Source organism: Psammomys obesus, unplaced genomic scaffold (genome assembly GCF_907164565.1).
Source record: "Psammomys obesus unplaced genomic scaffold, mPsaObe1.curated_primary_1811, whole genome shotgun sequence".
Taxonomy (NCBI): Eukaryota; Metazoa; Chordata; class Mammalia; order Rodentia; family Muridae; genus Psammomys; species Psammomys obesus.
The window spans coordinates 17,509,533-17,532,331 of record NW_026596120.1 but is presented as its reverse complement, the minus strand read 5'-3'; the positions used below and the strand labels follow the sequence as shown (position 1 = coordinate 17,532,331).

The window sequence follows — 22,799 nt, the reverse complement described above, 5'->3', positions numbered from 1 at the left end:
CCAAAGAAATAAGGTGAAAATCCCTTTAAGGATGTGCCTGTCATCAATCATTCTCGAAGGGACTCAAATGTCTGGTCCTAGAGCTCCATAAAGATAGTTAAAACCTGATGTAGTTGACATCAAATGAAATGACTTTCAAAGAGAGCCTAAGTGCCCGCGTCTAGCTGAAAGGGCAGTGGAAGCACTTACAGTTAAGTTTTAGTAGTTTCCCGTCAGTTGCCAGTGAATTGATATCAGTGGTTCCACAGGAGTTCACAAGACTGAAGGTGAAAAGCCTCCTGTGGCGTGGCTGGCCTTTCGCCTTCCTCTGAGTGGTCTCACTAGGGTCATCTCCCTGTTCATCCTCACCACTGCCTTCTGTTTCTGAAAGCTGCTCTTTCCCTTCCTCTTGATGATCCATTTCTTCTTCTTCATCTCCTGATACACATGAAAAACAATCTGTATAGGCCCACATTTCAATGTTAAAAACCTCTACTTAGCCAGGTAAAGTGATATCTATAACCCCAGCACTCAGGAGGCTGAGACAGGATAGTGAGTTCAAGGCCAGCCACAAGCAGACAGCAAGTCTGAGGTTGGCCAGGCCTACATGAGACCCTGTCCAAAAACAACAAAACCCACAAATAAACAAATAAATCATAAAACATTTAATACTGAAATGCATTATTTCCTTACATATTTTGTTGCTGTATACATTAAAGTGCATCTACCCTTGTGCACCTCTAGAGTTATTAGGCATTTGATTTAACACGTGACTGTGTCCAACGGATAGACAAGCCATCTTACTCCATGAGGAAGCAGAGACTCAGAGAATGAATGAATGAATGAATGGATGGATGGATGGCTACACAGGGAAACCCTGTCTCAACAGACAAACATCTTATAATCCCAGTAGTTGTGAGGCCTGGGAAATAAAGCAAGCATAGGCTACATAGTGAGTTCTAGCAGCACCGCAACAGCCTTGGTACCCCTGCAGGCTCAGTGTGTCTGAAACACTGTGTCTAGCAGGAATCTAAGAGGATTCTACAAAGTCCAAACACTGATGACTGACAGACCCTACCCTCTACTAGGCCAGACTCAAACACTTCCATGTGTGTGATGCCGTCTAAGAAGAGGGGAATCAGGAGCAAGGTGGCCATCACAGCCCCATGCCTCATAGCAGGAATGCTCACCTTCACAGCTGCCCCTGGAGCCATTGCAGGCCCCAGGCTCCAAGGGTGAGCTGAGAAACTCATCAGGCAAAGGCTGCTTTATATAGCGGCTTAAAAAAAAAAAAAGAATATTAGTATTTTTCCACTATGCAACTATGAAGCAATACATAATTTACATATTTAGTTACTCACAAGCATAATGTAATAGCTCCTAAGAGATCACATGTTAACTTAATAAGCCAGTAATAATAGCAAGAAGGGCTGGTTTCAGTTCTTCTAGGAATGTCATGTGCATTATTTTATTTATTAGAAACAGGCTTTCGTGTCTCCCAGGCTGGCCGCAATCTGCTATATACCCAAGCATACCCTTTATCTCTGACCCACCCGCTTCCCCATCTCAAGTGCTACTATCCCAGGTGTGCACTATACCCAGACCGGGTTTGCAGGGCTGTGGAGACTGAACAAAGGGCTTTGTGGATGCTAGGCAAGCCCTCTTCTCTGCCAACTGAATGCCACCCGAGCACTTTCCACCCTACGATAGCTGGTAAGATTCTAGGAGCCAGTGACTGAACATGCCTGGGCTCCTGTGACTTAAGTTTGCCAGTTACCCCTACCCCGTAAGCCTCTGCAGTGGCCCTCCAGGGGCGGACACAATGCCATTCCTCACACAGGTGAGTTCATGGGATCAACAGAGAAACTGCAAGGGACTCAGCTGCTGGATCTATCCGTCTCAGATAACATCCAAATTACATTTCCAGTACCAACCTGATACGATCACAAACAGCCTGGTACAAAGACTCGAGCGTTAGCTTGTGCTTAGGGACAGAAACAAGAAGGGGCTGCCCATAAAGCACAGCCCCAGAAGAAGTACTTGATGGCCTGGACTTCTTCTCTCTGAAGTAGACTGGAAGGGTGATGCATTCCGAGCCATCCATGGAAGTGCTGCAGACCTCGTACCTGCAGGGGTCACGCGAGAGGGAACCTTCAGCAGCAGGTCCCTCTCGGCAATAGATGTAAGATGCAAATAGATGCATGGTGGTGAGGACTGTGGCTCTAGAAGACAGTGCCTTTTAGCAGAAAGGGGAGGTATGCCTTTTCCAAGGTGATTGCGAGATCAAGGACCACTGTCAACACACGTGAATCTACACACTCAGATTCTGGACTTAAACCACGGGCCATTCTCCCTGATCATCAAAGGATATGAGGATCATCATCTGCACCACCATGGAGAATTCATCTACAGTTTTACCTTTCTCTCACCAAAAAGCTCAACTTTTAAAAATTAATCAAGATTTTTAGTCTCGTTCTCTCTCTCCTTTCCATATCCCAGGCAAGTCTCAAATTTACTACATAACTAAGGAGAACCTTAAACTTTTAATCCTTCCACCCCCACCTTCCCAGTGCTGGGATTAGACACACCTGGTTTATTTCGTGGTAAGGATCAAACCCAGTACTTTGAATACACTAGGAAGCAAGCTACCCACTAAGTTATATTGCCCTCCTCCCTTTGTTTTTTGAGAGATGATCCCGTCAGGAAGCCCAAACTGCCCTAGAACGGTTATGTAGCCCAAGCTGGCCTTGAACTCACAGAAACCTTTCTGCCTAAATATCCCATATGCTGGGATTATAGAAGTTATCAAACCTGACTAATATCTGTGGATCTCTCTAGTTCTGGCAGGTCTCAAACTTGCAACTGTCCCTGAGTTAGGATGACAGCAACCTGACACCGTGCCTTGTTAAGAGCTCATCCCCCCCCCCCCTTTTTGGTTTCGAGACGGGGTTTCTCCGTATAGCCCTGGCTATGCTGGAACTTGTGCCCTCCCCCATTTTTGCTTTTAGGAAAGGTTTTCCATGCACTCCGGCTGCCCAGGAACTTACTGTGTTGGGCAGGCTGGTCTAACTTACACAGACCCACCTGTCTCTGCCTCCCAAGTGCTGGGACAAGGGCGTGCACCACCACACCCAGCCACACCCATTGTTTACAAATCCAGAAAAGACAAAGAAATTACTAAAGACAAACAATTGTGAACTCTGGTGTCTTAAAGAGTGAACCAATGGGACCAACCTGATAGGATCAGGAGACTTAGAGGTAACATTTGTTATTCTGGAAAAGAAGTTACCAAAATTACTGGCAACTGACTATAGTCTTTCCCTCTCCCTATATGAGCAAACACAAACTTACTGGTTCAAATTTCCTCTTCCCCAATGCCTGGTAGGTAGTCCTGATTACGATTCACGCAGGAAAAAGAAAAATTATTTCAAGATTTTTATTGACATTTGTGCATAAGCATTCATGGGTGCCTGGTGCCCTCAAAGGCTTAAAGATGTCACATGCCCTGGAACTGCTGTTACCGGCGACAGTGAGCTGCTGATGCAGGTGCTAGAAACTGAAGCTGCTCCTCTGCAGGAGCAATACTCACCGAGCTCAAGATCAGGCTCCAGGAAAGATGGCTGAAAAACTGTTTTTACGTGTGTGAGTATGTGTGTGTACAAGTGCACAGCACAGGTGTGGACATCAGAGGACAACCTGAGGGGGACCTGGTTCTCCCCTTCTATGTGGTTGTTAGGCTTGGCACCAAGTAGCCTTACCTACTGAGACACCTTGCAGGGCAGGACAGGAGGGACTTTTAAGAACAACTCACAGGATACATTAAGTGGAAAACTGTGAAGTTAGTGATGGTTAGCACCTGGGCCTTGAGTGAGGTTGGTTCACTGGGTCCAGGTTCACTGTCGTCCCTTCCAGGTCGAGTGACCCAGTGAAGCACGGGGTACCTGGTAAGATTACTGGCCTACCAGGATTACGGTGAGAGGTACAGTACAGTATGTAACATGGTTAAAAACACTATCTGTGGCCAGCTGCGATGGCACACACGCACACCCGGCACTCAGGAGGCCGAGGAGCGCAGTTCTCAGACTTTGAGGCCACCCTGGTCTACACGTTAAGTTTCAAGGCAGCCAGTGCCATATAGTGAGACCCTGTCTCAAAACAAACACCAACTCATCAACCAAACGCAACACCGTTCTCACAAGACAGTTCATTTTCTGTGTGTGTGTGTGTGTGTGCGCGCGCACATGTAGAGGTGGAGGCCAACACTGACATCCTGCTTAGCCACTCCCGACTTTTTGAGTCAGTGTCTGTTACTGAAGTTAGAGCTCACCACAGATAAACACTCACTGGCCAGAAAGCCCACCTCTACCTCCTTGGCACTGGGATTATAGGCATGTACCACCATGTCCAGCTATTTTCACAGGTGCTGGGAATCTGAACTCAAGCCCTCATGCTCGTGTGGAAAATGTCTGATTAACTGGACCATCTCTCCAGCCCTGCAAATGTGTATGTGCGTGTGTGTGCAAGTGCTTGTGTGTCCATGTGATGTATGTGCCGGTCAGAGGACAACTCCATGGAGTCGGATCTCTCCTTTACTGTGTGGATCCCAGGAGTCACACTCAGGTCTTCAGCCTTGTGTGGACACACCTTTGCCTGCTAAGCCATCTCAGTGATGCCCTTCTGCCACCCTTCTCTTGCCCTTTGAAATCAATTCACTTTTAAAATAATTTCATTTCCCTTGGACTGGTCCAAGTCCTCTAAAAACCTCCTTAGTTGGTGATCGTCTGCTTTCCAGAAAGATGCTTCACTTGCCCTTAGGTTAGGTATATGTAAACACTGGTTTTCAGAATTGAGACAGACCATATTCAGGGATTACAGTCAGGAACTTATGGAGCTGGCTGTGGGAGCAAACACCTACAATCTCAGAAGTTAGAAGGTGCCAGGTGGTGGTGGTGGCACACACATTTAATCCAAGCACTTGGGCGGCAGAGGCAGGTGGGTCTCTGAGTTTGAGACCAGCCTGATCTGTAGAGTGAGCTCCAGGCCAGCCAGGACTACACGAAGAAATGCTGTAGCCAACCTGGGCTGATTCCCCCACCAAAAGGAGGAGGAGGGGTGTGGGGGGCAAGAGGGATAGTTCAGTAATTAAAAACATGGTGGCTCACAACTGTCTGTAAGTCCACTTTCGGGGGATCCAACACCCTTTTTTGGCCTCTGAGGGCACCAGAGGTACACACATAAGTGCAGCCAAAATACCAACAAACATAAAGTAAAATAATTATTAAAAAATGAAAAGAAAGAGGAAGCTGGGCATGATGATACAGGCATTTAACCCCAGTTCTCAGGTGGCAGAGGCAGGTGAATCTTTGTGAGTTGAAGGTCAGCCTGGCTACAAATTCCAGGACAGCCAGGGCTGTTACACGGAGAAATCTTATCTCAAAAAAAGAAAAGAAAAAGAGATGGGAGGTAGCTCCATAGGTGAATACACCCTGCTGCTGTCAAGACTGATTACCCGAGTTCTATGCCCAGGACATTTCCTGTGGCAGTAGAGAACTGACTTTCATATGCTGTCCTATGACCTCCACATGAGCACTGTGGCATGTGTACAATCTTTCTTTCAAAAACTTTCTCACACATGCTGTCCTGTTCTAGAACTCACTCCATAGACCAGGCTGGCCTAAAACTCGGGAGACCCACCTGCCTCTGCCTTCCAAATGCCGAAACTAAAGGTGTGTGTCACCACCTCCTGGTCAGCTGTGGCACTGATTGAACAAGGAGCCTCTGACAGCAGAGCCACTGAATTAGTTCTCTTAGCAAACTAAAACTATTGACAAAGCTGTGCTTGTGCAGGACTCTGTGGGGCCAAAAGGTTCTAGTACTGACAGATGTCCTGTCTCCTGAACATGTACCTCGAAGCCAGGTACTAGGACAGATACACATGAGCGCCTGGCAAACAAGGCAAAGCCTCCAAAATGTTTCCCCTGATCATGTATCAGAAACTGCTAAGTACTTACACAAAAATGTCATCTCGAGGCATGATGTGGCTTAACCCTTCATCCATTTGGAAAATTTTGTGGAATCGGTGATTATATACGTCGGTGACCACCATCTAAGAATAGAGTACAGAAAGATGACAGGATGGCTCACAGAGCTCCTGTTCACTGATTAAAACCCAGAAATAAAGGGTAAAAATGCTGTGCTCAGAGAACCTGCGGAGAACCAACATGTGAGGGGTCCCAGGGAGAGGGCCAGGATCTGAAGGAGCAGCCGGGCAGTTAGCAGCAATGGCTGCGTTGGGAACACCTGCCCTCAAGTGCTAGAAATGAAGAGAAGTGAGTGCTGACCAGAGACCGGTCACTGCCTACAAACCCCAGGGGCTTTGCAGAGCTAGTCTCCATGGCCCCCACAGCACACAGCGATGAAAGCAGAGCCCTACTCTTCTCCTTCCGGCAGCACTATCACAGTGGAAGAAGATCCCTTCCTGTGCTGGAAGGGATCATGAGCATGGCCAGGAGTGGTGAGGTATCCAAGACATAGACCAATGATCACACTCCCAAAGAGTTTGAGGGGAAACTCCAAAGGCCATAAAGTGACTTCACGGTGTCGAGGGCCAGCAAAGACTCCGCCTTACATTTTCTGCAGCGATGCCAGACAGCTTGGAGAGTGCTTCACACAGGTCAGAAATGGCCCCCATCAATGGCACTGTCACACGGTACTGCAAAAGAGAAACAGCAAAGATGACAGGAGTACTTCAGAAGAGATAGGAAATTACCTGGGACACACTGTGGGGACACAAGGACTCTTCCAGAGGCAGTGCATGGCCCATGAGTCATGCAGCCAGCTGACACAGCCAGTCTTTAGTGTTAGCATAGCTGCAACACTCAATCACCTTCTTTCCCCCCAAATATTGTTTTTGTTTACCCTTTACTTTTTGGATTAGGTCACTATTTCCTTTTAAAAAAAATGTTAAAAGCATAAAAACCGCCATTTAATACTATGTGTCACTTTCCTTCCTTTTTTTTTTTAAGACAGAGCTTCACTGTGTAGCCGTGCACAGGCTTCAATCTCCCAGGTATCTGCTCTAGCTGCCCTTGCCTCCCGTGAGTGCTGGGCGGAAATGTGTGCACCCGCCACCACACCCAGAAGGTATCTCCTTGCCCCCCGCAGAATGGGGCATGGAGACCCACTGCCCACCACCCTCATCTGGCTGGCTCTCCTACCCGATTTGAAGACCAACTTAGAGAACCTCTACTGCATCCTCCCCAACATTCAAGGACTATTAGCAGATAAACCAGATTACTACAGGTGCATGATGGGAAAGTGACAGAGAAATCCCAAGGACCTTCACAAACAGGTCCTAAATAATGGGCTTACACAAAGGTCTGACAGCGGCCAAGGGTGCACACACTCAGACTACACCCAAGGGGACCCAGGAATGGTTGATGGAGGTCCCCATGCAGCAGACGGAAAGCAGCGTCATTAGGGACCAGGGCCCACTCAGTGAAGGCCGTTATGAAAGAGAGGATTCTGTTACCTGGATAGGTCTGCACTGAGGGTCAGCAGGAACTAGGAAGACCTCCATAACTCGATCCTTCTTCAAAGGCAGTGGGAGAGTTAGATAGCAAAATGGGTCAAAGGTCACAGAAACTTTAGCACATTCTGGGCAAACCAAAGTAGATTTGAAAAGGCCATGGAAAGTATCCACAATCACAGAATCATTCCTCAGCCTGTGATTTTCCCAGGCTTCCTTTGCTACCACCTGGATGAAAGAAGAAGGATTAAGTAGGAGATTCTCAACATCTGTCCTTTTCCCTGAATCCAGAATGTTTTATAACAAACACTGAGATGGACCAGAACGTAGACTATGAACAGCCAAGAGCTTTTAGTGTATCATACTCCCACCACAGGCTAGCTCTATACCCAATACCCATAACTTTGTCAACAGAGAATCTATGGAGAGTAAGGGCTCCTGAGAACACCACAGGCACACAGATCCAATTGAGGATAGAGCAATCCTTTTGTGTCCAATGATCTAAAGGCCCTTAGGGAGATTTGTGGTGGCTGTTGTTGTTTAGAACAGGGTTTCTCTGTGTAGCCCTGGCTGTCCTGAAGCTTATTCTAATGACTAGGCTAGCCTGCAACTCACAGAGATCCTCTCAGCCTTGGGGGACATTTTAATAAATGGTATATTTAAGCTAACTCGTGTTTTGGGGATTTTTTGTTTGTTTTCCTCTTTTTTTTTTTTTTTTTTTGGTTTCTCTGTGTAGCCCTGGCTGTCCTGGACTCACTTTGTAGACCAGACTGGCCTTGAACTCACAGAGATCTGCCTGCCTCTGCCTCTCTGAATGCTGGGAACGCAGTGTGTGCTACTGCGTCCAGCTTTAACTCATGTTTTTTTAAGATTTGAGTGCTACTTTCAAACATTCACATCAATTATTTCGATGCAACAGGGTTCCTAAATTCCCCTTATGTGTACCAGAAAAATCAAGACAACAAGTACGTAAATCTTAAATTTAGTTTTAATGAGATATTTTAATAATCAAGGAGAGAAGAGGCTAGTTTAGTGCTCTGGTGGCAAAAGACTCAAAATTTCTAGGTACCCTCAGTTACACAGTCTAATGCCAGCCTAGACTACTAATGAGATCCTGTCTGGTAACAAACTGGGCCTGGTAGCACAGGGCTGTAACCCTGGCTGCGTGGGAGGCTGAGGTCAAGACCACCGTGAGCAATTTAGTAAGGCTGTGTCTGAGATTAAAGACTATAGGTAGGCTATAAATATAGCCCAACAATACAGAACTTGCCCGATAAGAGTGAAGTTGGAGATTTACCACAGTACCACAGATAAATAAATAAAAACTGGATGAACTATAAAGAGCAGTGACAATGCTAAGAGCACGCTGTCAACATTTTAAAGTTTTTTTTGTTTTTTTTTTTTTTTCACTCGTGGCTTGTCAATAAAATACTAAACAAACTAACTCACTTGAAACCTGAGGAAATAGCTACAATTGCACTGGGATGTAGCTCAGAGGTTGAGTGCCTGTCTAGTACTCAGAAAGCTCTGGGGGGTTGATCTGGAGCACTGGGCAAGAAGAAAAGGCAACTAGAGTCAGCTCCCTTCTGACTAGGAATGCATCCCTGTCATGAGTAACAATTAAGAGGCAACCAGGGCCCTGGCACTAACCCCAACACCAGAAGACTGTTCCCATGCTGCCAATAGAAGGAAGTCTCTTTGGGATACTGTGCAGACAGCTTCAATATCATACCGCATCTGGCCGCCCGTTGGCATCCTTTGGCTCCAGGTAGGGCTTCTTCTTTACTCGGTTCAGGTCTTCATGCAATCCGTCTAGAATAAAGGCTAACAGCTCCTGAGAGTCTTGTTGTTGATAGCCAGAAAACTGAGGGGCAAAACGTCCCACTTGTGTCTACAACAAAAGCAACTCCATCAGGAGATATAATAAAATAGTACAGAAGGAAAAGAGCGAACAAGTAATGCCAGAAGGGGCCCTGCTCACAACTATAGCTTTACAGTCAGTTGGAACATAAGAACCTTCACCTGGGCAATGACAGTTCAACTAACTCAAGAACCACACCGAGGCCAATGGGCCCACCAGAGAAACAACTCAGGTCAGAGGGCCAACAAAAACACAGGCCTGAAATCAGGTCATTATCCTAACAGAGGGAAGGGAGGCATTCCCAGTTGATATATCCAAGTAGTGATATGCACCCACTTCAATGTCCTTTTGTGGTTCAGTGTTAAATTATAGAATTTAGAAACAATACCTGCATCAAATATGGGAGTCCTACACAAAACAGCCCCCACATCCCTAGATCTGACTATAATGCTCTCACCACCATCCTTGAAATGTAGTTCCCAGTCAGCAGCAGCAGCTCCTGGGAGCGTCTCAGAACGAATGCTAAGGGGCCCCACTCAGACCCAACCAGAAACTCCAGGGATGGGCCAGAGCCTCTTGTAATATGCTTCCCAGAAACAGCCTAAAACCTGATTGTAAGCACTGTTCTGTATCTGTGTTGTCTAATACTTTAGCCACTAATTGAGAGGTTATTTACATTTAAAGAGGCTGAAAATAAATGCAGGAGCTTCAATAGAGCTCAACTACACTTAATCAGCATGTGCAAAGTCCTGTCACATCCATAACACCAAGGAAAAAGTTATCACAATATACAATTGAGACTCTCTGGTAAAATTATAACTTTCTGTCTATGGATGTATTGCCTGTATGTTTGGTTTTGTACCATGTGCCTATGTGGTGCCCAAGGAGGGCCAAATGCAGCTTTGAAATCCCTGGAACTGGAGTTACAAATGGTTGTGAGCCACCAAGGAGGTGCTGGGACTCAAATCTGGAACAGCCAGTTCTCTTAACTGCTAAGCCATTTCTCCAGCCCTCTAGTTCAGAGTCTTGATCATGCTAACCACATTACAAGTGCTCAGTAGCACCTGGGCTAATGGCTACTACCAGACAGTGCACATATTAACTGTGTCCATCAGTAAAAAAAGCACTAAACTACCCCAAAATGCGATTTGTAAATTGTCTGTACTGGAATGAACGCAGTGTGCTGCCATCTAATTCTAGTGTTTTTTTATGATTTCTTATACAGTTATTGACTTATATTTCTCAGGGGTTAATATGACCAAGAAGATGAAAGAGAGTCTTCGATATTAACCAACCATTTGAAATTTCCTCACTGGGGGAAAAGAATAAGAATTGCCTTTCTGGGCAGCGGTAGCACGTGCCTTTAATCTCAGCACTCAGGAGGCAGAGGCAGGTGGATCTCTGAGTTCAAGACCAGGACAGCCAAGGTTATAAAGAAAAACCCTGTCTTAAAGAAAACACAACAGAATTGCCTTTCACATTACCTACATTACATCTGAAAATATGAATCTATCCCTGACTTTTGAGGTCCTAATGAGAGCACAGGTATACAGAATTCCAGATCAAATCACTTAGGAATGACATTCATATCACTTTAACAGTTAAAACTAAATTTTTACAGTCTAGTCTAAAACACAGTACTAGGCCAGGTGTAACGGTTCACACCTTTAATCCCAGGACTTAGAAGGCAGAGGCAGGTGGCTCTCTGTACGTTTGAGGCCAGCCTGGTCTACAAAGTGAGTTCCAGGACAACCAGGGCTACACAGAGAAACCCTGTCTTGAAAAAGAAAGCAAACAAAAACCACAATACTGAGACAGGCCTGGTGGCACACGTCTTTAATCCCAGCACTTGGGAAGCAAAGGCAGCTGGATCTCTAGGAGTTTGAGGACAGCCTGCTCTGTAGAGTGAGTTCCACAATACCTAGGGCTACAGAGTAAGACCTTGTCTCAAAAAATTGAAAGAAAAAAAAAAAAAAAAAAGCAAAACCATACCAACCAAAAACTCCCCAAAACATCCCCCCCAAAGAAACCCACTCTCTCACTGAGTGAAAGAAGAGTCTGATGAACCTCAAGGCTGAGAATGTGCCTTCTGTTTGTTAGTTTGGTTTTCTAGACAGGGTCTCTCTATACAACCCTAGGCTGTCCTGGAACACACTCTGTATACCAGGCTGGCCTCGAACTCATAGTGATCCGCCTGCCTCTACCTCCTGAGTGTGGGGTTAAAGGTGTGTACCACCAGGGCTGGAGAGCTGGCTCAGAGGTTAAGACCACTGGCTGCACGTCCAAAGGTTCTGTGTTCAATTCCCAGCAACCACATGGTGGTTCATAACCATCTGTAATGAGATCTGGCACCCTCTTCTGAAGTGTACATGTACATGCAGGCAGAACACTGTATACATAAATAAATCTTAAAAAAAAAAAAAAAAGGGAGTGCAGCACCACTATCTGGCATACTTTTTTTCTTTTAGTATGAGTTTTGAGTGCCACAGTACAGGATAAGACAGAGGTCAGAGAACAACTCTGTAGAGTTAATTATTTCATTCTACTTTAACATGGGTTCCAGGGACTGCACTTCGGTCATTAGGCTTGCCTTTACTTATTGAGCTATCTTGCGGGCCCCTTACAGTCTACCTGAATTTCAAAATGCAAGCAGGATGCCTTAGTATACTATAAGCCATTCCCTCAAAAACGGACAAGGGAGTTTAAGAAGAAGGCTCCGCAGATGATGCTTGCCTCCAAGCCTGATCTACATGGTAGAGAGAACTAATTCCTGCAAGTTGTCCTCTGACCTGTACCCTTGTGGTATGGTACACACATGTGTGCACAAGTGCATGTAAGTGCGCGCACACACGCGCACACACACACACACAAATGTAAAAAAACAATCCTTTCTTTTGAGAAAAAAGGTAATATATTCAACCTACTTTGAACATTCGTGGTGCCACGTGAGTATCCCTTCCAGACCACATCTGTTTGATGAGCTCTGCATAGGCCTCTGCAATCTCCCCTTTCATCCCCAGAGGGTTGTCTCTGTTGATCTCGGCCTCATACTCATCTTTGAGAAAGTACTCGGTCAGCGGAGCAGTGTTGCTCAGGCACTGAAACAGAACACAACCAGCGCTTACAGCCCTTCCAGACAGCATGAAGACACAAAAGACAAACCAAGTTCTTTTTGTTTCATACTCTTAGACAAGACTGGTTTCAAACTCTTGGCAATCCCCCTGCCACAACCTTCCAAGTACTAGAATTGCAGATATATAGAACCATACCAGAGCCGGGCATGATGGCACATGCCTTTAATCCCAGTGCTCAAGGAGGCAGAGGCAGATGGATCACTGTGAGTTCGAGCCCAACTTGGTCTACAAAGCAGGTCCAGGACAGCCAAGGCTACACAGAGAAGCCCTGTCTCAAAAAACAAACAAAAACAAAAAACAAAGCAAAAATTCCAAAACAACAACAAAAAGATGCAGAGTTTTATTTAGTTGGCCTACCTGCAAAGCTGAGTTCATGAAGCAGGTGTTCCCTAGGTTTCCAAGTCCACAGAGGCCAGGCTGTATATGAGGCGACGGGGGCTCCTGGCAATTATATGAAGCAGAGAAGCCAGATCCACTGAAAAACATAACCCACATCAGCAATGAAAGCAAGTGCTGTACATATGGCCTTAGGATGACTTTCGGAGTTCTGCTTGGGCCTCCAGAATGTGCATCTGGTCGTAATCTCACCTTGTCAATGTTCCCCACCTCACCTGGTCCTCCAGGCCTCCCCCTCTGCCTTTACTTGACATGTTAGCAGGTGGTAAGTATAGCCTTAAAGGGAGAAATGCTATTTGAATTTTCTTCTTTTAGATTTTGGTGACTAATTTTATATAATTCTAGAAGGCTAACTATCAGATGATTTCAGGAAGGAGTATTTTAGGTACCAAGATCAAGAGCTTGCATGTGCCACCATCCTCTAGGCCACTCCAGCCTTGACTGGACCTTAGTGTTCATCCACTCTCTCTCTGCTCACTCTCTTCTAGCCTATGTTTAGTGCCGCATGTTCCTAGCATGCATGGAGAGGAGAAGCAGGGTTTTGTCAGAACTGAGAACAGTCCCCTTATAGCTGCCATTTGACCAGCCCATCCCTTCACAAATGTTATGATCTCCCTACACCAGCCACCCTGCCCTCAAGATTATCAATGGCTTCAACTGGAGAAAACACCAGACAGCAAAAGGACAAGTGACAAGTCAGAAGTAGGAGGCACGCTTTACTGCAGGTAGGAAATGGAGTGAAAAATCACATGCAGCGCGTTCTCACAGGAAGCTCTAATCCCACAAGCTTTATTTTAGCCACAGATGAGAGTCCAGGTACTCCTGAGAAAGGAAGGACTCAGAGGGAAGGGAAGCAAAGTAAAAGGGCCTGTTCTTACCCCCTGCTGACACCGGAACTGTGCATCCCAGAAGTGTTAGTGCTATCACCATTTGCAATGAAAGAGGCAGACACTGAGGAATAGGGACTTGCGGATGTTTTTGGAGAGGTAGTAAAATTTCTGCTAGATGCAGTGCTTGATCTGGGAGAGAGAAGGAAAAACAACACCACTGACTTTTTGGAAAGTACAGGCCCTATTCATTGCCTTAGGTCTCTTCTCAATAAACAAATATTCTTAGGTGTACCTCACAGCTCATACCTGGACCCCCAAACTCAGAAAGCTTGAGGACAGTCTGGTCTACATTGAAAGAGGAAAAGAGAGGGAAGAAGCATTCCCATTCTCAGTTATGTAACATGCAGAAGCCCTGTCTTTCTACTCCAGGAGCTGTGAAGTGGGAACAGGAGAGCTGCTGGAAGCTTATGTGCCAGGCTCAGGTCAGCTATGCTAGAGCAGGCAGCAGCAAACAGCAAGAGAGTTCTCGGTCTCAAACTAGGTGGAAGGCAGGGACTGACATCTGACGTTGACCTCTGACCCTCACAAACATCCTCTAGCATGTGTGTGCCTGCATTTACACACATGAAGAGACACACTCTCTCTCAAGGGCCAGGTTAAATCTGCCTCATCCTAAATTCTAGGACTAAAACATTCTCTCCCTTAGTTTTGTCTATATTGCTTATAAATCAGTGGACACACTGATCTCATTTCCTGACCCAACAGATTGGCTGTACTCCCATGTCCAACAGTGTCGGACACTGCACAGGAGATCAAGAAAAGGAATGTGCCTCAGGAATTCCAGCCTATGCTCACTCTCGACCAATCACACCTTACCAAGAGACTCAGGCCTCCATGGAATCTCAAGGGGGCACTGCTATTTTCCAAAAGCCATCTCCCTTAGTAGAAATTCTTTGGTCTCAGAATGTGGGCCAGACAGGGAGAAGCAGAGCTAAGAAGACAAAGTGGTGCAAGGCCAGGGCAGCCAGCTGCCTCTGCTGGGTTATCAACCTCACAGGCCAGGGCAGCCAGCCTGCCTCTGCTGGGTTACCAACTATACCTCACAGGCTAGAAGCCAGCTGCCTCTGCTGGGTTACCAACCTCACAGGCCAGGAGCCAGCCACCTGGAATGTTTTCCCTAGAGCAGTGGTTCTCAACCTTCCTAACACTATAAGCTTTTAGCACAGTTCCTCATGCTGTGGTGTCCTCCCCCCCCACAACACAAAACTGTTTTCCTTGCTACTTCATAACTTTAATTTTGCTACTGTTATGAATCATAATGTAATGTAAATACCCATGTTTTCTGATTGTCTTACATGGTGACTGCTGTGAAAGGGTCATCCAACCCCAAAAGGGGTTGCGACCCAAAGGTTAAGAAACACTGCCCCCAAACGGTTCACAGTTTGGGGGTTTACTTTCTCTGTGTTCTGTGGCACTTCTAGTTAAGAAGGGAGAGCTATCTAGTTTGAATTTTTCGATTTGTTTCCCTGCTGCTGTCACACATTTCTACTAACTCGGGGCTTCAAGACAACACAAATGGATTATCACAAAATTACTGAAGTGAAGTCTAAAGGAGGAGCTGAAGAAATGGCTCAGACAAATGAGTAAGAGTGCTTGTTTCTCCTGCAGAGGACTCAGGTCCCCAACATCCATATGGTGATCACAACCACCTGTAACTCTTGTCCAGGGAATCCAACACTCTCTTCTAGCATCCACAGGCACCAGGCACACACATAATACACAGACCTACATACAAGCAAAATGCTTATACCCATAAAATAATTTTAAAAATCCAAAGGAGTTCTGAGTTAAAGTCAAAGTGTCCTTTGTAGAGACTTTAGTTTCTCCTAGAGGCTTTCCACATTTCTTGGCTCAAAGCCAGTAAAGCTCTTCTCAAGTTCCACTGCTTTGACTCAGCTTCTGTCTCACAGCTACTATGACTCTCCAGCCTTCCTTCCACATCACTTACAGGGAGCCTTGTGATTATAATGGGTCCACCTCAAGAGGCTCCCGATTTCAGTTAATGTAATCACACCTATAAAACATATTAATACGTTCTTGTGATAAGGCATTTTGTGACAACAGGGTAATTTATATTTTTTTCAACTTTTTTTTTAAGGATATGCATATAGGGTGTTTATGTATGAGTGCTTGTGTGGAAAACATATGTGTGCATTTGTACATATGGCAGCTGAGGTTCATGTTAGATGTCTTCTTGATTGCTCTTTACCTCAACATAAGGTGAAGAGCACCTCAATGAACTAAAGTTCACTCTTTTGGCTAGACTGGCTAGTCAGCTTGCTCCAGAGACTCCATTTCCATTTCCTGTGCACTAGGATTATGGGCAGCCTAGAACACTCATCCAACACAGGTGTGGGTTCTGGGAATGTGAATGCTGGTCTTCATGCTTGCATGACAAGCAGTTTACCTGCTGAGCCATCACCTTAGCCTCAGGTTTGTTTTTGTAGATACAGTCTCCTACACACCAGACTAGCCTTCAACACTACGTATCTGAACTCCTCCTCCTACCTCTGCCTGCTAAGATGTTCTCATAGGCTTGGATGACAGGCATGTCCCACCACACCTGGCTCTTCTTTGTCATCAGGTCAGGAAACAGTAATGTTATTCCCTGCACTACACCATGCAGAAGAGCATGAAGAAGAGCAATCACTTTCATCTACAACTTTCTAAGACTGTGCACCCTTCCATAGCTACAGGGATGTCTCCTGAGGTAACTGTGCTTGGAGTCCAAGTTTAGTGGCTGAGCAGTAATCCGTAGCAGGCCACAGGACAGAAGTGAGTGCGAGCCAGCCACCATCACCTTTAAGCCACACAAGCCCTCACCATACGCTCTTTTTTCTTTCTCAAAGCCTCTAAATTACAGGTAGAGAAGTAAAGGAGCTTAAGAAAAACTGTCACTCTTGGCAAAGTAGCAAAATCAGATCTGATCACCTCTCTTCCTCTCCCTCCTGTCCTTGGTTGAGACCCTGATAGGTATCTCTTATACAACTGTCAAGCACACTGCTTAAAGGCTGGCACTTCAAACACTGTGATTTGGGTGAAACACCAATTTTCCATCTAATTCAAAAGAACCCCTTTCTCTTCCCCTTTCTCTGCAGCTGCAAGCCAGGTACATGGAGAGAAGATTCACTTACTTTGACGGTACAGTCTGCCTGGGCCATGTGCCATCTTCATTTTGGGGCTCAATTACTAGCACCTGAGTGAAAGGGGAAACCAAATAAGCACAGTACAACACACCTTACTCCTGACAAGCTTATTGCCAGAAGACTGGGTCACACGCACCCTGGTCAGAGCTGCCTGTCTGGGCATGGCCTGGGCCCTCCTACCTGACCCTGGTACAGCCCAGCATCCTGGATAGTGTTGTCTAGCTTGCTCAACTGCTCATAGGTGTTGCTCATGTATTTGTTCCAAAGCCGTGTTTCCCGCTCTGCAGGGATGTTGAAGAGCTTCCTCATTTCCTTCTCAATGGTTGCTAGGAACAAGGAAAAACATCACTACTCAGGGCTCTCTCCAAACAAAGATAGCTGAGGCAAACCAATCTTCACATTCCTTCAAATGTTCATGGAAGATTTAGAGCAGGTTTGCTCACAGACCTTAACTTGTGCATGCTCCAGAGACCTCCTTGTAAGAAGCAGCACACTGCAGTAACATAGGACTCAGATGCAGTGGCTCCTGCCTACAATCCCAGCACTTGGGAAGCTGAGGTGTAGGGTTCCAATAAAGTGCAAAGCTACTAGAATGTTTTAGGTCAACCTGAGCTTTGGTATGAACACATATCCAAAAATAAGAAAAAAATTAAAAAAAGAGAGAGAGAAGGAAAAGCAATATAAGAAGTCAGAAAACTCGAAGCTGGGTGGTGGTATTGCATATCTTTAATCCCAGCACAAAGGCAGGTAGTTTGAGACCAGCCTGATCTACAGAGCAAGTTCCAGGATGGCCAGGGCTACACAGAGAAATCCTGTCTTGAAAAACAAACAAATGCCGGGTGGTGGCGGTGCTCCCGTTTAATCCCAGCACTGTGGAAGCAAGAGACAGGAGGATCTCTGGGTTCCAGAATGGCCTGGTCTATATAGTGAGTCCAGGACAGCCAGGGCTACATAGAGAAACCCTGTCTAAGGAAAAAAAAAAAAAAAAGGAAAAGCTAGCTAGGTCCAAGATCATTATTTCATTAGACACACACAAAAATATACAGACACAGCCTTCTGAGTTCATTTCATCAATTTTAGAGAAAGTGGGAAAAGACACAGGAAAGATTTAAGGGAGGGAACACAGGAGGGGCTGGAGTACGGAGAGGAAAAGGGAAGTGAGGTAATTAAGTTGTAATTAAAAATGTTATGAAAAAAATGAGCGCTAAGCCAGGTGTGGTGACGCAGCCTGCAGTTTAGCAGTGGAGACACTGATGCAGATGGATCATGCATTTGAGGGCGTCTGGGCTACACAGAGGGCCTCATCTCAAAAGAGGTGTTAAAGTAGACTGAGGAGATGGGTGAGTGGTGGAGTGCTTGCTCAGCAGTAGTAAAGGGTCTTGAGACTGATGCCTAGCTCCACCAAAAACAAACAAACAAAACCCTCATCCCACCCCCCAGACTATGGCAAGCTTTCTTTTTAATTAACTGATTTTTATGTGTATGAATGCTTTTTTGCTTACAAGTATACGTGTACACCATGTGTGTTCAGTACCCTCAGAGGCTAGAGGAGGATATCCTTCTGTGGGACTGAAGTTAAAGAGAGTTGATGTGGAGGAGAGAGAGATGGCTCAGTGGTTAAGAACACCGTTTGCTCTTCCAAATGACCTGTTTCAGTTCCCAGCACCCAAATGGTAGCTTACAATTGTCTGTAATGCCAATTCCAAGGGGCCTGACACCTTCACACTAATGCACATGAGAAAAAAAAAAAAGTTGATGTGGTGGTTTCAATGAAAATGGCTCCCATAGGTTCACATGCTTAAATGCTTGGTCCCCAGTTAGTGGAACTATTTGGAAAGGATTAGAAGGTATGGCCTGTTAGAGAAGGTGTATCACTAGGTGGTTTCAAAAGCCCACACTAGACCCAGTGTTGCTCATTCTCTCTCTCTGCCTGCCTGCCGCCTGCAGATCGGTATGTAAAGCTCAGCTACTGTTCCAGCACCATGCCTGTCTGTTTCCTGCCATGATGATCATGGACTAATCCTCTCAACTGTAAGCAAGGTCCCAATGAAATGCTTTCTTTTCTAAGCGCTGCCTTGGTCATGGTGTCTCTTCACAGGAACCAAGCAGTAACTAGGATGGTTGCCACCTGCCATGTAGAGGCTAAAATCTAATCCAAGTTCTCTGGAAAAAATATCCAGTGCTCTTAATTGTTGAGCCATCTCTCCAGAACTGTTGTATTTTCTGTGTGTGGTATATGACTTGGTAATGTGGGTATATACACAAGTGTATGTGTGGATGTGTGTGCTTGTGGGGACCAAAGGCCATCTTTAGGTATCTTTGCATCACTTCTTATATTTGAGACAGGATCTCCCTCTGAATATAAAAGCTAAGTGATTTAACTGGAGTTGCTGACTAATGAGTTTCAGGGATCTACGTGCTTATCTCACATTCCCGAGTAAGAAGGTTCACCTTCACAGACCCAGAGAAAGATCTGTATGGATACCCCACGCCCTAGAAGGTCAGCTTTAACAGAAAACTCTTGTTTTGGTGCTTGTAGGGTTCATCAAATTAGAGGGATAAAAAAATATAGTAAAGGTACATACCACACATAGGCGCTAGGATCCGAACTCAGGTCCTCATGCCTGTACAGCAGGCACTTAACTATTGAACCATATCCCAAGCTTGCCTTCCTCACTTCCCCCTTTGAAATAGGGAAGACCATACTGGCCTCAAATTCCTCCAAAATCCTCATGTCTCTGCACTCCAAGTGCTGGGATTACAGGCGTTAGCCACCATGTCCAACTCAAGGAGTAGAGGCTGTTTGTTTTATTGGCTTGGTTGGTTTCTGTTCTGAGACTATGAGTATAATCCCTAGTATCATATAACCTGGCACTTAGGAGGTAAAAACAGGATGTTATCCACGGCTCCATACTGACTTCATGCCTGCTTGAGCTACTTTTCTCGCCATCATGCTTGCCCGAGTCCTGTTCTATTGAACACAGTTCGAAGGTCTGGTTCTTCAGAAAAAGACTTCCAAGTCAGCACTGACAACCACAGTCTGGTAACAAGCGTTAAGAACTTCCTCCTGTCACTTACAGTAGCCTATACTCTCTTTCCAGTGAGAGAACCCAGAGCCCTGGCCAGCTACTTACCAATGGTGTCTGCTTTGCTAAAATGGCAACTTAGCAAATTGGTGGGGTCACTGTTCTCACAGAGCTTCAGTTCCAACAAATACACCTCCACTTTGCAGTGCTTGACAAATAGGCCATGCTCCACAACCTGTGAGCAAAAGAGGCAAGGGTGAAGGAGCCGCTGCTCGACACCTGGACAGTCTTGATGACAACATGGCTCAGCAACAGAAGGCTAAAACCTCTCAAGAAAAAGTTTCCTTCAGGAATTGTTTTTGAGACAAGATCTCACTATGTAGCCTTGGCTGTCTTAGAACTCAGTTTGAATACCAGGCTGGCCTGGAACTCAAAGAAATCTGCCTCTGTCTTCCAAGTGATAGATTCCCACATTTGGTCTAAGAAGAACAAATTTTTCTTTGTTTTTAGAAAGTAGATTTAATTCATCAGCATAGGACCCAGGAGTTACAATTTTCCCCCTGTAATGAAAAATCAAGCACACCTTCACAGACCCAGAGAAAGATCTGTATGGATACCCCAAGCCCTAGAGGCAGGTCTCAGAAGGTCAGCTTTAACAGAAAACTCTTGTTTTGGTGCTTGTAGGGTTCATCAAATTAGAGGGATAAAAAAATATAGTAAAATCTTTAGCAGAATGTTTACATGACTAAAATGACAGCATTTGTAGACCTCTGAAGAAGACTACAATGTTCTTTGTCCCTTAACCATCCCCAAAATTTAAAACTAGCAATAGATAGATAGATAGACAGATAGACAGACAGACAGACAGATAGATGATCCTGAAGCCATGCATGGAGACACAAGACTAATCTCAACTCTAGGAATATTGAGGCAGAAAGATCAGGAGTTCAAGGTCATCCTGAGCTACATAATAAGCTTGAGGCCATTCTGGACTACATGAAAGTCTTTTTTAAAAAAAGAGGGTGGTTGGTGGTAGTGGTGGTTTTTGATCTTGAATAATGAATGACTCCTTAAGGATGCAGCTCTTGCCAGGCCTGGTGGTGCACACCTGGAATCCTAGCACTCGAGGAGGCAGAGGCAGGTAGATCTCTTTGAGTTCGAGACCAGCCTAATCTACAAAGGGAGTCCAGTACAGCTAGGGCTACACAGAGAAACCCTCTCTGGTGGGGTGGGGAGTGATATGTAGCTCTTAGCTGGGTGCAGTGGCACATGTCTGTAATCCCAGAATTTAGGGAGGCAGAGATAGATGGATCTCTGTGAGTTCAAGGCCAGCCTGGTATACAAAGCTAGTCCAGGACAGCCAAGACTACATAAAGAAACCCTGTCTTTTAAATTTTATTTATTTAGCGTATATATGAGTGTTCTATCTGCATGTACATCTGCCGGAAGAGGAAATCAGTTCACTTTATAGATGGCTGTGAACCACCATGTGGTTGCCAGGAATTAAACTCATGACCTTTGCAAGAGCAGACAGTGCTCTTAATCACCGAGACATCTCTCCAACCCAAGAAACCCTGTCTTGAAAAACAAACAAACAAACAAAAAAATGTAGCTCTTTCCAGGCACTCGGGAAGCAGAGGTAGGCAAATCTCTGTGAGTTCGAGGCCAGCCTGGTCTACAGAGTGAGTTCTAGGACAGCCATAGAGAAACCCTGTCTTGAAAAATAAAATAAATTAAAAAAAAAAAAAAGTCTCTCCTACTCAGGAAAACATATACCCAAAGAAAAGTAAGAAATTTATGTACTGTCTAAATATCATCTGTGATTCCTTTCCATGAAGAAAAGCAACTACCTGAGATAAGGTAGTGGACATGATATTAGACTCATGAGTGTGCCTGCCCTTGAGAAGTTAATCTTCTCTGTGCATACACACCTATTTTTGACTACTTAGCAGTAGGGTCAGGCCCCCGAGCATAGGGGAGATGGTTAGCCAGGATAACTTAGTAAGACACGGTCTCAAAGAAGAAAAGTAGGCTTGAGATACAGCTCAGGGCCAGGACACTTCTTAGCACATATGAAGTCCTAGGCCATGCCCAGGGCTGGGCAGGAGAGCAGCACACATTAGCTTACCCCCACGTGGCCCAGCTGAAGGGTCCTTATGGGCATCCCAAGCTCCAGGCAGCTCTGGCGGCTGGAGGCCTCTTAACACCCTGAGGTGCTCACACACACTTCATTTCCTAGAGAGAACTAGAAACAACCTAGAAATAGTCTCTCAGCCCAGAATTCCAGCCCTCAAGAGACAGATGGTGACCAGTACAAGGCCAGCCTGGGCCACACAGAAATCCTGGCTCAGGAAACAAAATCAAGGTCTCAAGCCCAGCATGCTGGTGACATTTTTAATCTCAGCACTTGGGAGAAAGTGGCAGGAGGATCTCAGTTTGAGGGCAGTTTGGTCTATAGAGTAATTTCCAGGACAGCCAGGGTTATACAGAAAACCCTGCCTCAAAAACAAAATACAGTCTCAACTACTTGTTTTCAACCACTTAACTACATTCATCTCCACAGAAAAATCAACAGAAGTCCATGTATCAAGGAGAACCCACACACACACACACACACACACACACCTAGCAGCTTAACTTGTGTACTCACTTTTCTGACAATAGGCTGCTGTCCTTCCACACAGCCATACCAATTTATCAACTTATTCCAGGCTTCGGTTGGGACCAACACATAGTCCAGCTCATCAATTAAGTGCTCCTTCAAGGTCTGACTCTCAGGATCTGAAAAATGAAATGGGCACACATCTGAAAAGTGTTTTGTTATTTTTTTCTACAAGAT

The 22,799-nt window shown here is 45.5% G+C and overlaps 1 protein-coding gene across 3 annotated transcripts in view; it reads right to left on the bottom strand.

Annotated features, from left to right (window-relative positions):
* Nucleotides 1–22,799, bottom strand: part of Usp4 (ubiquitin specific peptidase 4) — a 42,422-nt gene that overhangs the window by 13,671 nt on the left and 5,952 nt on the right. For 2 of the 3 annotated variants that reach the window (XM_055629888.1, XM_055629890.1), the window contains exons 3-16: nt 22,611–22,741; nt 20,069–20,195; nt 17,115–17,260; nt 16,923–16,984; nt 13,777–13,917; nt 12,860–12,977; nt 12,293–12,466; nt 9,240–9,398; nt 7,511–7,735; nt 6,608–6,691; nt 5,991–6,085; nt 1,914–2,105; nt 1,170–1,258; nt 190–417 (exon numbers count right to left, since the gene is read on the bottom strand). In XM_055629888.1, the coding sequence (XP_055485863.1) occupies nt 190–417; nt 1,170–1,258; nt 1,914–2,105; nt 5,991–6,085; nt 6,608–6,691; nt 7,511–7,735; nt 9,240–9,398; nt 12,293–12,466; nt 12,860–12,977; nt 13,777–13,917; nt 16,923–16,984; nt 17,115–17,260; nt 20,069–20,195; nt 22,611–22,741 (1,971 nt within the window). The remainder of the gene's footprint in view (nt 1–189; nt 418–1,169; nt 1,259–1,913; nt 2,106–5,990; nt 6,086–6,607; nt 6,692–7,510; nt 7,736–9,239; nt 9,399–12,292; nt 12,467–12,859; nt 12,978–13,776; nt 13,918–16,922; nt 16,985–17,114; nt 17,261–20,068; nt 20,196–22,610; nt 22,742–22,799) is intronic. The other variant, XM_055629889.1, reaches the window with a different exon arrangement.